The sequence below is a fragment of the Natator depressus genome, chromosome 10 (genome assembly GCF_965152275.1).
Source record: "Natator depressus isolate rNatDep1 chromosome 10, rNatDep2.hap1, whole genome shotgun sequence".
Classification (NCBI taxonomy): domain Eukaryota; kingdom Metazoa; phylum Chordata; order Testudines; family Cheloniidae; genus Natator; species Natator depressus.
This window is the reverse complement of record NC_134243.1, coordinates 40,547,515-40,561,585: the sequence shown is the minus strand read 5'-3', so window position 1 is coordinate 40,561,585 and position 14,071 is coordinate 40,547,515. Positions and strand designations below refer to the sequence as shown.

General features: G+C 48.9%; 1 protein-coding gene across 3 annotated transcripts in view; it reads left to right on the top strand.

Annotated features, from left to right (window-relative positions):
- The window catches only part of CD276 (CD276 molecule), an 82,329-nt gene that overhangs the window by 61,875 nt on the left and 6,383 nt on the right, over positions 1-14,071 (top strand). For 2 of the 3 annotated variants that reach the window (XM_074965862.1, XM_074965864.1), the window contains exons 6-7: positions 10,230-10,271; positions 13,114-13,149. In XM_074965862.1, coding sequence (XP_074821963.1) covers positions 10,230-10,271; positions 13,114-13,149 — 78 coding nt within the window. The remainder of the gene's footprint in view (positions 1-10,229; positions 10,272-13,113; positions 13,150-14,071) is intronic. The other variant, XM_074965863.1, reaches the window with a different exon arrangement.

The window sequence follows — 14,071 nt, the reverse complement described above, 5'->3', positions numbered from 1 at the left end:
GGTCCACTGAGCTGCGGCCTCAGCTCTACCATGTATTGGTCTGTGGAGATGATATACCCAAGGGAGGCCCTTTTGAAGTTTTACAAGAAGGCCTCGGTATCATCTCCTGCCTTGTAGGTGGGGAACTTCCTGGGATGTGAAATGGTAGCTGGAGAAGGATTGCTATTCTGCTGAGCCTTTGCCTTCTCTATCTCCAGGGTATGCTTCCTCTCTTTTTCCTTTTCCTCCATTTCTTTTTCCTTTGCCTCCATAGCTCTCCTGTGGGCAGCCTCTTTGGCTGTTTCTGTTTTGGGCTCTGTCATGTTTGCCTCTCTGTTTTTAACTAACTTTACACCCGAGAGTTAGAAATAAAACAAACAAAAAACTTGGCTTGTAAAATTTTGCTGTGCTGTAACCAGATACCTATGTTCTCTGATGGTGATTGTCAGCCTACAGAAAAATCCTTAAAAAAACCCCTAACACCTTTGTATCCAGGCAAATAGACAGAAAACCCCTCTAGTTGCTCTTAGGTAAAAAAAAAAATCTTCTTCAGGTCTGTGAAGACTTGTGAATTTCCCTGCAGGAGGTTAACTACCCTGCCTTTTGGTAGAGAAAACTCCAGCTCACAAAAGACAATTCCCTTTTGTCTCTGCTCTGGACCCCAAGCAGAGATGAAAAAAAACCTCTTAACTGCTTTCAGCTGAAAACCTGCTTTCCAGCAGCCCAAAGGAAAAAAAAATCCCTTTTTAAAATCTGTGCTTCTTGTTCAAAAAATCTCAAATTGATCTCAAAATGATTTCAAGTTAATCCCACCGCTTCCACCATGTCAAGGTTCCTTCCCCACTCTGAACTCTAGGGTACAGATGTGGGGACCTGCATGAAAAACCCCTAAGCTTATTTTTACCAGCTTAGGTTAAAACTTCCCCAAGGTACAAACTATTTTACCTTTTGCCCTTAGACGCTTGGTGGTGGCAGCAATAAAGTCCAACAAATATATAACAGGGAAAGAGCCCACTTGGAAACGTCTTTCCAATTTGCATAGGTGAACACAGACCCAAACCCTTGGATCTTAAGAACAATGAAAAAGCAATCAGGTTCTTAAAAGAAGAATTTTAATTGAAGAAAAAGTAAAAGAATCACCTCTGTAAAATCAGGATGGTAAATACCTTACAGAGTAATCAGATTCAAAACATTGAGAGTCCCTCTAGGCAAAACCTTAAGTTACAAAAAGACACACAAAAAGGAATATACATTCCATTCAGCACAGCTTATTTTATCAGCCATTTAAACAAAACAGAATCTAAGGCATATCTAGCTAGATTACTTACTAAGTTCTAAGACTCCATTCCTTTCTGTTCCAGGCAAAAGCCTCACACAGACAAAGAGAACCTTTGTTTCCCCCCCCTCCAGCTTTGAAAGTATCTTGTCTCCTCATTGGTCATTTTGGTCAGATGCCAGCGAGGTTATCCTAGCTTCTTAACCCTTTACAGGTGAAAGGGTTTTTCCTCTGGCCAGGAGGGATTTTAAAGGTATTTACCTTCCCTTTATATTTATGACAGGGCCCGATTCAGGGTAGCACTTATGCACGGGCTTGAGTCCCTCTGAATTCAATGGGCTCAGCGACTCTGCCGCTGGGGAGATGTAGGCAGTTTCCACTCCCTTTGTCCCGGCATGCTTGAAGCACTTCGGGGAGGAAGATGCTGGGCATCTGGCAGATCTGATGCCCATCTCCCTGGCTGTGACTTCCCTGCTGAGGGCAGTTTTGATGTTGCTGGCCTGGGAGGAGCTGGTTATTCCAAATGTTATTGACTGGGTGGAGAAAGCCTCCTGAACTATGGATGACCACCACTACCTACACCTCTAAGGATGAACCCAGCTCCAGGGAATTCGCCCTGCTGCAGGCAGCTGTGGGCGGTGGAGAATGCAGTATGCACACAGTGCCCGGGGGAAACTTTACCACTCAAAGGCCTTTAATTGTGTCAGTGAAGGGTGAAAGGCTCTGCCAATGGTGAGAAGCCCTGTATGCTGGAGAGGATAGAGGGGTGTTTATGTGGCAGCCCAGCTTGGAGCAGTGCTGTGAGGGTTTTGCTAAGTGAGAGGCAATAGGGTGTTGGGTGTGAAATTCTCCCACTCTGCTTGATGGATGGTCGTAAGCCTCCAGCTCCACTATCCCCAGACCTGTGACATGGCCAATGGGGAGGTACCAATAGCTACATGTCCATGTGCGTTTCACGGCTGCCTGATTTCAGCAAGGCTCTGTCCAGGAACGTACCCCAAGAGCTCTCACCGCCCTCTGGGCGGGCAGGAGGTTTGCAGGCAGCTTCTGGCAGGAGCCTGGGTTAGAGTGAATTTAGTGAACTTAACTGTGAGCAATATGGGGTCTGTTCAGGCCGGTGCTGCTCAAACTCGCACACTGTACCTCCTGCCTGTGCCCTGGAACCCCACCCTCTCTGCCCTAGTCTGCACACGCCCTGCTGTTCCAGTCCTGGGGCCAGCACATCGCAGCACTGGTCCCTCTACTGTGCCAGCCAGCTGAGCTGCGGCTGGAGGTTTGGGCGCCCTGGCGGAGCTGGGTGTGGGAAGGTTGCCATAGTGCCGGCCTGCCTTGTACCTGACTCCATGGAGAGCTAATGGCCTACTGAGCTCCTGTGTGCCTCCAGCACCCCCTAACTCATTTGAAATAGCCTATGGCATGTGATCTGCTTTCCTTACCCCCCACGGGAGGGGCTAGTGCCCCCCTCTGGGGGACCCAGCTGTGCCAGAGGGGTGCAGCCTCCCAACTCCAGTCCCGCTTGCTTTTGAAGTGTCTGTCTTCCCCCACCTGGCACTGATTGCTTTCGCAATCACCATCATCTCACGGTGGGGGAAGGAAACACTTGCAGATGAACTGCATCCTGCCGGATCAACCCTCTGCTGGGCTGCACACCTGGGGGCAAGGGGTGAGAACGAGGCAGGCCAGTCCAAGAACCCTGTGCCATCTATCAGCAGGAGGCGACAGAAGATCAAGGAGCCCATGTGTACATAGGAATGGTTGTGGCTGCTGGGTTTGTGTTGCAAAGTCTCAGGGGTTTGTCTGGTAGCCCTAGCCAATGTGTTGCCTGTGCTGATATTGCAGTACCATGGGAGGGAGGCCCATACTACAGGAATGGGCCTGCCCACAACACTCTGTGCCTTGTGTGTCTCTGCTGCTCTCCGGACATGTGACTGCAGCATGTGTAGGGATACCCAGGCTAGCTTGATCAAAGCTCAGGGTTCTGCAGGGGTAGGGCTAAGTCTAGCTGCCATAGCTTTACTGCTGGATCAAAGCCAGCTTGGGTCTGTCTACACATGCTGCAATCACACATCTTGATTGCTGTCTAGACATGCCCATTGAATGGCCAGGTGCAGTGCCCCCATGTGGGAGAGAAGAAAGGGGGCTCATTTGTAGTGCTATTGAATTCAGGCTGCTGGACCCAGACAGGATCCTGTGGTTTGCAGAAGGGAGTGCTGGGGACTGCAGCACAGCAGGGGACTGAAACACCTGAGAATCCTGCCAGGCCTCCAGGGTACCAGGAGAGCAGGATGCTTACCTGGCGCAGACCCCTGCCTTCTCACAGTCAGGGAGTGCATTGTGAGAGGGCCTCAGGCTTGCTGCTCTCCATGTGGCCCAGACACAAGGCAATTTGAATATCAAGGCTCCTGGCACTGATGAATGGCCCTTTCAATCAATAGCAATGGGACGTTGCCAAGGTACGGAGAAGTCTCAGGGTGAGCCCCTCTGCATGGCTCTCTGGCTTCCAAAAATGGCACCATGCCTCGGAAGTTAACACAGCCAGAATTTCCCTGGAAAGTAGCAGTGCTGGAGGACTGCCATGTTTGAGTAGCTGCATCCCTACAGACCCCTGAGCTGTCTGCGCAGCCACATGCATGCAGCATTGCAGACAGAACCCAGCACACTGGAGTGAAAACAGCTGCTGGCGCGAGCAGTAGGGCTTTTATCTTCTTTAGGCCTCCAGCCACTAGGAGGCAGTGGTAAATACACATACACTAACTAGCACTTTCAATAGCGGGTTTACCTACAACCCATGCTGCCTGCTGCACCCAGGCACCTGCTACATTGAATGGAACAGATGGGGGGAGAGTGCAGGTTTGTGTTTGGCAAAGGGGTACTACTATGGGAGGGAAGTGGAGGTAGGAACTGGTTTAATATTACAAATGATGCTAACTTCTAGTCCCAGTGCCATCTGGGTTGTGGATAAATTCACAGTCTGTCACAAAAAGGAGAGAGGGGGGAAAAAAAAGAAACCAGGGATGGGAGGGGGGAATTGTCCATCAATAAAATCTGTGAAAATGTTTAAATGTCCGTAAAAACTGGCAAAATAATCTATGAATTCTTCTACCGCCTCCTTAATCCTCTGCCATGAACTCAGCAGAGAACTGAATAAAGGCACAGAGAGTGGAAGCAAGGTGTGTATTTCCTATGCTCCAGCATCGATTCCCTGCTCTAAATGGACCAGGGAAAATCACCCAGCAGTGATGGGTTCTGTAAATGACACACTGGGTTCTTTAGACTGGGAGATCAGGCTCTTGGGTGCTGGGCTCTGCCCTGACTTGAGGTGAGCCTTAGGGATGGAGCACAGGACTGGGAAGACCTGTGTTCTGTTCGTACCTCTGCTGCTGGTTAGTTGGGTGATCTTGGGCCAGTCACTTCACTTCCCCGGGCCTCAGTTTCTCCATCTGTAAAATGGAGATAATGATACTCCTTTGTAAAGTGTTACATGTAGAAAGTGTTTCCAGCTGTGAAATGTCCCCACCTCCCAGAAGGGTTGGGAGGCATAACTCATTCCAGGGTTTTGAAATCCCTAGATGAAAGATGCTGGAAAAGGGGCAAACTAGTGTTCCACCTCTACCAGAAGGCTGAATCAAAATGACTGAGAGGCAGGTTTCTGGGTTACATGGCTGTTTTTTCAGTCAAGTCACATTTAGTGGTAGTATTTTTGTGGGGGCGGCTGGGTGAAAGCTTGCAATGCTGCTACTACAAGGTGGGACCAAAGAAATTGGACCACAGGATTTAATCCCTTTTACTGCGATGCCCCAGTTAGCCAAACCTGGGTTCCTACTCTCTGGGGTCGTAATAGATGCACCAGGTATCTCTCCTCTCCCCAGCCATGTGCATTCCCAGAGTTTGGACGCACCCTATGCCAAGGAGGGTGTCCTGTGTTGTCCACACGTGTCTGCCTAACCACAGCTGTGGGGCAAGGACCCAAGTTAGCAGCAGCAGTCTATCCCCTGGGATGCCTTGGGATGGATGCGCCTGTTGCAAACATTATGCATCTTCTCCCTGGGGAGCAAACAGAGATGATCTGCCTGGGGGAGGGGGGGGGAATCTTTGTTGTTGAGGTTTGCAGCTGACATTTTGGAAGCAGCGAGGTGTCGCCAGCCAAGAGGCAGATGCTCAGAACCTGCCTCTCAATCTGCTCTGACATTTCCCTTCCCTCGCGACTCCTCACCCCACCCCCGACGGAGATGTGACGCGCAAAGTGACAGTTGGCCAAGTGCAAACACACAAAGGGTAGTATTCACTCGGGATAGCTCCTTTCCTTTCTGTACCCACCTTCTCATCTGAGAAGACATCACTAGCGTTTGCCACCATGGAAATGTCAAGGAAATAGCATGAGACACAGATGCTCTGTGCTCTGCCTCTCTTGTTCCTTTATCCCTGCACGTGTGTGTTCAGCTTTGAAAGAATTAATTAAAGCCCTGCCAATGTCTTGCTGGAAGCACTTTGAAAGCCCCTGTTTGAAAAACTGTTCTCCCCCTCGCTCTGTATTTTCTGCATCCTTGTCCTTTTCCCTGCTCTTTATTTCTGAAAGGTATTTGTATGAAAAGGGGATTTTTGTTCCTTTAAGTGCAGTTGCACATTCGGAGTGGCTGTAAAACCAGCTTTGTTGGCATTCCATACTTATTGTCTCCCACTGGTTCCGGAACCAATGGGCTCAATTTGCGAAAGCAAAAAAAGGTGGGTTTTTCTAGCTGCCACCACTCAAACTCCACCCAGGTGTGGGAAGTTTGGCTGGGTTCTTTCCTCCTCCTCCAGCCTCGGAGCCAGGGATGAAGAAGATTCTACAGATGGAACTCGCTTCATGAGTCTGTTGTTGCACAAGCAGAATAGAATTCAGCTGGCTCTCCTGGTAGGTGGGCTGCTTCTACATGACTGATGAGAGTGATTTTTGCCAGTGAAGTAAGCAAATCATGATGAATGGTCAAGAGAAGGTAGACAGTGAGAGTCTCCTAACACAAGAACAAGGAGACAATCAGTGAAACCATAAATAGATTCCTAGGTCAGAAGGGATCATTAAGATCATCTAGTCAAATTTTCTCTGTAACATGGGTCATAGTTACTTTTCATTTCTGCTGCCCCAGGATTTAAACCCGGGACCTTTGGCACTATAAAGCAAGACCATAACCCTATGCAACAGGTGTAACAAAGCGGCCTTTGGCGGGACACTACTGAGAGTATCAATTTAGGACAAATTGTTTAGAGCAGGGCAGTCACAGCAAGACTGGGGGTCCTTCACTACTAAGGCACACCAAACCAGCCAAACAGAGAGGACTTTGTTTTTTACCACACTGGCTAACCAGAAGCCATTCCCTCAGACACTCCAGTTTCCCAGTATCACCACCAGCACCACTCCTTATGGGGATGAATGGTCATGAAAACCAATACCCCAGTAAAAGAAAAAGAGGTTCTTCCGATCCCAAAGGACCAAGCCCCAGACCCAGGTCAGATCTTACCCACAAATCACGCTGTTGCCAATCTTTTAGAATCTAAAATCTAAAGGTTTATTCATAAAAAGAAAAAAATATAGATGAGAGTTAAAATTGGTTAAATGGAATTAAATACATACAACAATTTTAAAGTTTTTAGTTCAGGCTTGTTTCAGGCTTGATGGGATTACTGCTGATTTAAACCAATCAAGTCTCTGGAGTACAAACATACCAGCTTGGATGGGTCGTTCAGCTCTTTGTTCAGAGCTCCAGTTTCAAGCACAGTTCCTCCAGCAGTTAGAAGCAGGATTGAAGACAAAATGGAGGGGTTTCCAGGGCCTTTTATATCCTCTGCCATGTGGAGGGACCCCTTTGTTCTTACTGTGGAAAGTCACAGCAGCAAGCTGGAGTTTGGAGTCACATGGGTAAGTCATATGTCCATGCATGACTCAGTTTGCTGGTGGCAGCCATTGCTCACATGCTACCTTGAACGTTCCTAGGAAGGCTCCGTAGATGTGGATTGGAGTCTCCCAAGGCCCATTGTCAGTTAAGTGTTTCTTGATTGGGCACTTACTCAGAATAGTCCTTTCTCAAGAAGCTGACCAAATGCTTCACTGATGCTACTTAGAATCAAACACATTGCGATACAAGTACATAGCCAATATTCATAACTTCAAATACAAAAATGATACACACAGACAGACAGCATAATCCTAACCAGCAAATTACAACATTTTCATAGACACCTTACTTGACCTCCTTTGTACAAGATTTGGTGCAACTATAGGACCTTGGTTGCAACAATGATCTATGCGGTCACAGTTCATGTCAATAATGTCACATTAATAGATTCCTAGGTCAGAAGGGATCATTAAGATCATCTAGTCAAATCGTCTGTGTAACACGGGTCATAGTTATTTTTCATTTCTGCTGCCCCAGGATTTAAATCCGGGATCTTTGGCAATATAAAGCAAGACCATAACCCTACACAACAGAGCCAGCCATTTTCTTTGCTTCTGTGGCAGATTAGGTGGGATTTGAACCTGCCGCCACTAGCATACACAACAAAAAATGTTCCATTGCTCCACCAAATTAAAAGGGCAAATTTATAACTGATAAAATGAAATACTTTTTTCCACACAAATTTGACTGTATCATTTGATTGTGGAACTCTCTGCCACATGAAATTGTTGAGGCCAAGATCTTAGCTCGTTTCTAAGAGACTGTTACGTCTAGATGGATAACAAAAATATGCAAAGTTATCTTAGTTAATGCTAACAAATTTTGGAAGGGATAATACGCCTGGTACTTCAGCCAGTTTCTGTCTGGTAGAGATCAGTGTAAATTGTAACGAGGGGGCAGATTATTCCACAGCTGTTGTGTGGGGTCTTACCCCTTCCTGCGGAGCAGCTGGCCACTGTCGCAGACAGGACGCTGGACCTCTGTTCTGATCCAGTCTGGCAATCCCAATGCTCCTAAGTGCAGGTTGCCCTTGGGGGGCCTATTAACTTCGGTAGTGCCCCTTTAACAGTGCATTAGTGTTATGGAATCGACGTGGATCCTTCTGACCTGTTTGCTTGCTACATGAGCCTTCCAGGGCTGATGTGGGACCCTGGTGACGTTGCCATCTCGGCATGCCCGGTGCCATTTCAGCTGTCTGGCTGCTGGGGTGGGGTAGGGAGAGCGACTTGCCCTGCGAAGGACCCAGGGGAGGGAAGGAATGCGGAGGATGCTGTCTAGGATTTGTCAGGATGGATTCCTGCAGAGCAGCCGAGGTGCACGTCCAGGGTCTGTTCTGTTGAGGGCAGGTGCAATGCCATAGACACTTGGAGGTGTCACAAGTGGTGGGTCAGTCTTGAGTGTAGAATTCGCAGGGCCCTGCCAGGCAGAACCAAAGCAGGGTGATGTTACAGCTTGGTTGTGGCTTAGCAGCTTCAGCACAAGGTTGGGGAGCCAGGAGCTCCTGGGTTCTAGCTCAGTGTCTTAGAATCATAGAATATCAGGGTTGGAAGGGACCTCAGGAGGTCATCTAGTCCAACCCCCTGCTCAAAGCAGTCTCTGATAAGGACTCTTCTGTGGCCTTGGGTGAGTCAGCTAGGAGACAGTCGTTACAGCCTGTCTGTAGCAGTGGCCTGTCACCCTGCACGGAGGCAGTGTCACAGCAGGCTGTGCACGTTACAATGGCATGATGCAGTCCTGCCCTTACGGTGCCCCACAGGACAAATACAAAGGGCTGGAGACTGCACAGCCTAGTGTGACTGGTGTGTCCCTCTGTGGTGGGCTTGGAGTGAGGAGGATGAAGGTGGCGTGAAGTGCAGTCATGCTGGCCTTGTGCATTAGTGGGTTCACATGCCACAGCGTGCATCATTCAGTGCATACATGACCGTTCGCTTATACAGCATGTGTTCATGTACCCGTATCTGCAGGCAGAAATGTGCATATGTGACGTGTGTTCCAGTATGTGCTCACGATGTGGTGCGTGCATGGAAGCAGAAGGAGCATACCTTGGAAAGCAGATGGCAGCGATCGGAACTCCCCTGGGTCTAGGCCCCTTTGGAGCTCTCCAGACCTGTCCTCTCTCCAGGTCTCTGCTTGGGGATGCTGAGCCTTGTTAAGCCACTCAGAGAGCACTGCTCCAGATGGCAGCTTTGCTATAAATAGGGGCGCTGGCAGCGGCAGAGCCTTTGTTTGGCAGCCAGGCATCTGTGTCACATCAGACTGATTGGTGGGTCTCCTCTACACTCTGAGGAGAGGGGATCACGCTTATCAATCGCTGCTTCAGCCAAGGGCCTAGCTCTGCACTGGGATGGGGAGAGGAACCGCCATAGCACCAAAGCATAGCACCAAAGCATCACAGCTAGGACAGGACAAGGCTCTGTGTCTGGGATCACAGGGTCTGCAGCCTGGGGCTGCCTGACCAGCTGCCAGAGGCTAAAATTGCCTTCTCTGCAGGCCCCTGCTCAAGGAGAGTCCTGTACACACAGCTGTACACACAGCTCCGTCAGACAGACTCAACCTGCAAACAGCCTCCTCCCTTTCCTGTTAGCTGCGGATGAGCCATTATCCCCAGCAAGTTCCTGCCTGTTTCATCTGTATCAGAGTATGCATGCCCATCACTGTTGCATATAAATGCTTCCCTCCCCTGTTCCCACTGCAGGTGCATGGGCTCCTGAGAGCTGGAATTGGGCTCTCTCCTCTGCTCAGTCCTCCCTGCTTCAGATAATGAATGGAGTTCCAGGGCTGGGATAGCAAGAGGGGCTGTGGGCCAGGATTGAGGAGCATCAGCAAAGCTGTGGGGGCAGGGCAGGGCTGGGATAATAGGGCTGCAGGTTCAGACCTAGGGGCATTGGCAGGGCTGGAATAGCCAGAGGGCTGTGGGATGGGATGGGGACCATCCGTAGAGCTGGGTCTGAGAGCCGCCTCTACCTACCCATCCCCATTTTCTCAGTGATTTCTCTGTGCACCTCCGGAGGCTTCATGCACACATGGCTTTTGTTTTTCAGGGATGGAGGAGCAGATTGAGGATGATGGAGAACCCAAGACAGGTTGGTGAGATCTCAAAGCCCACATTCTGTGTAGATGACCGGGGTGGAGGCTGGGGCGCTGAATTTCATGTTGGGGCTGGGATTGCTAAAGGAGAAACCAACGTGCCTGCTGGGAAGGTGGGTCCTTGTGTTCTCACCCCAGCCTCCTGCATGAGTTCCAGGGGGCACCCTGTGGAGGGGGCTGGAATGGGTGGGTGGGTCTAATTCCTCCCTGCACCTTCCCACTGGTTTCTGTGCTGCCTGGCTTGTTTCTTACTGTCACCTGCTCAGTCTTAGCTAGGGTTGCCGGGCATCTGGTTTTCAACCAGAACACACAGTTGAAAATGGACCCTGGTGGCTCTGGTTAGCACTGTGACTGGGCCACACACAGTTCTTGCTCTTAAACAGTGACCCTTGCTGGGTCAGCTACATCCAATGCTGACCTTGTGGTCAGCAGGAAGTAGTTTCCCTAGTGCAGATGAGACAGGGTATGTTCTTGCATGAAACTCACAAGAGTATTAAGGAAAAAAGGAGCCCAGCCCTGAGTCGGAGAATATGTCTGACCCGGAAGATGGAGCTGATGTGCCACAGCCTGGGTGTGCACACAACATATCATGAACACATACTGAAACACACATGTCACATATGCACAGTTCTGCTTGCATATACTGGTATATTCACACATGTTGCGTAAGCAAACAGTCATGTATGCATTGAACGATGCACGCTGTGGCATGTGAACCCATTGATGCACAAGCATGTGCATACACAGAGTGGTGCACACTTGCATGTGCACACACCGATGCATGAGCATGCGCACACAGTCGTGCATGAATATAAAGGCATACGCACACATACACATGCTAATGCATAGTGTCGCGCACACTTCCATGTGCACATATGGATGCACAAGCATAAGCACCCAGTCGTGCATCCAGTTAAGAGCACATGCTCACACATGTACATACTAAGGCATGAGCATGTGCACATAGTTGTCCATGTATATTGCATACATGCAAACAGATACACTTGCATATGCAAACACATTGCCAAGTATGTGCATACAGTTGTGCATGTTGTACACATGGACTGTTGCAAACACACACATTGATACATGAACATGCGCATAGTCTCACACAGAAGTGCACTGTCGTGTGCGTGATCACACACATGCCAACACAGCCAGTCTCATGTTGGCGCCTGTGCCCTCTCGCACGACTCTTTGAGGCAGGCCAGCTGGCTGTCAGTGAACCCCTCCAAGCTGTGAGCAGACTGGCAGTTTCGCAGGGCGGAGATAAGCTGTGTTATCTTTTAATAAAAAGTGATAGTGGTGCTCTGCTGTACTCAAATGAGTTAATTATATGCCTGGTGATTCCCTTTATCTGCTCTGAGCACAACAATAGCTTTGTTGTATACAGATTGGCTTGCGCCTAATCTCTCCTTGGGAGAAAGCGCACTCCCAACGCAGACTTCTTGATGTTTGTAGCTGCCTATGAGATTTAAGGGCTGGGGCTTTGATTGGTGGTGGCAGTTGGCGAGTGTAATTACTGTGGAAGGCTGATAAATGCTATGAACTGTTAAATGGATTTTTTCCCCCTACCTTCATTAGTGGTGGGAGATAAACCACACAGCCTCCCCTCCTCCAGCCTAGTCCTTTCTCCTGACCCCCCCAAACCAACAGGAGACTGGTTTCAAATCTCTACTATAAATTTCAGCAATTAATTTACAGAGCCTCAGTGCCAGAATTTGGAAGCTGAAGGATGTGGTAACATAGCCTGGCATTTGTCCTCTTTTTTTTTTTTTTTTTTTTTCATATTGTGGCAGTAGTTTCTATAGGGGGGATTTGTGTGTGGGGAGATCATAGTCAGAACGAAGCACCCTGTCCTTGCCTGATCAGGAAATTCACTTTTGTTAAGCGCTGATGCCAAGAGCTGCCCAGAGGAAGCCATGTGCAGGCTACAGTCACCACCAGTGTTTAGCAAAATCAGCTCCGTATCTTGAGTGCCATATCTATTAATGGGCTAGTTACTAGAGCATTCCTGAAACCGCACTCAGGAGATGTTGCTTTCGTTACAAATTACAGGGGGTGAGTGGAGGGGAAGGGAGATCTTGGATTTTACTATCATTCAAAGATATGGCTGGGTCTCTGCCAATTTCCTAATCAGTAGGCATCCCCATCACAATCCCACTACTAATAATTGACACTGATAGGCCCCCTCGATAGCAATTAGAGAAGCCAAGGACTGAGCAGACAATGGATTTCAAACTCTCCACTCATGCCTAGGGGTGGTGTCTCCAGAATTGGACTCTGGCTCATAAAAGAGGGGCAGCTTTGGGTATGTAGAGAATGTGATCTCTAGGGCAGTCAGGCCGGGGGCTCTGCTCAGTGTCCTCCTCTGGGTCCCTTGTTTTGATTGTCTGACCTGTACTCAGTTGAGGTCTGGGCTCTGTTGCCTCTCTCTCACCTGAGGGGGCAGGCTTTTGTTGTTCTCATGGGCTCCGCCCACTGACCTGGGATTCAAACAGGCAGGATCACAAACAGGGGGAGCAGGCAAAGACAGAGTTTGCAAAACAATTAAATCGGGTTGTTTGGCTCCTTGATCAGAGGCAGCTCAGATGCGGCAGTGAGTCCCGGGCAGGGCAGCCAGGGCCAGTGCAGGACCGGCTGGGCAGGACTACATCACTGGGGAGGAAGAAAGGGATCCATTTGGGGTGGAGGAGAGCTGGGAGGAAGAGCATGTCCAGGATGCCCTGACGAGTTGGTGGATCTGGGCCCAGTGTGGTTGAATGCTCTGCTGCTCTGTTTGCTGCATGCTGTGGTCCTAGGCCTGAGTTTGACAGAATTCTCTCTTCTCACCAACAGCTTTGCAGCCTCTGAAGAGCCCAGAGAACAAAGAAGGTAAAGGGCATTTCTTCTCTCCTTTTGCACTCGCATACAGGGTCTCTTGCAATAACTACACAGGCTGGCAGACCCACTGGCTTCTGTACCCTTAAACCTCTGAAACCTAACTGCTATTACAGCCAACTGGCTGGTTAGCTCAGCAGGGACAGTTGGAGATCTGAGCTGTGGGTTATCTAAAAACAGCAACCCAAAGCCTAATGCAGAACCACAACCATCTGCTGGATGCTTTGTGTATCTGGGATTTAGATGATTTGCTCATCTCCATGGTGTTTGCAACTTCTCCCAGTTTGGTGTCAGCTGTGTATTTCATTAGCACCCTGTTGGCTCTTACTGCCAGATTGGCAATGAAGGTGTTAATTAGACCAGATTGGATTCGGAGGCCATAACCCCCCCCCCCCAACAGATCCGTTGCTGTTTAATTCTACCCTTTGTTTGTGGTTTCTTGGCCACTTTTCAGTTCACATCAATGATTTTATCCCAAGCCAATCAGGTTTTTGCTAGGTACAATATTAACCGCATTAATAAAATCCAAATGTATTATATTGATATCTGCTGCATTCCCCTCGTCCATTGATTTTGTAATTCTCCCAAAAAGAGCAATCAAGTTTGCCAAGATTTATTCTTTCCCAACATCCAGCGCAGTTTATTGCTCATGCATCCATTATGCTCTAGCGATTTATTGACTTTTTCTTTTAATTTCCATCATTTCACTAGTGCTAGAAGCTGGGCTAATGAGACAGTAATTGCCAGAATGATTCATTCATTCCTTTTTGCTGAGAACATCCTGGCTTCCCAAGTTCTCTGCGATACAGGCAATCATTTCCCAGGTGCACTGCGGAGGAAATGGACAAAAGGCAGCCAGATGCCCAACTCAGTGAAAATCTATGGGAGTTGGGCACCTAATTCCCATTTATGCCTT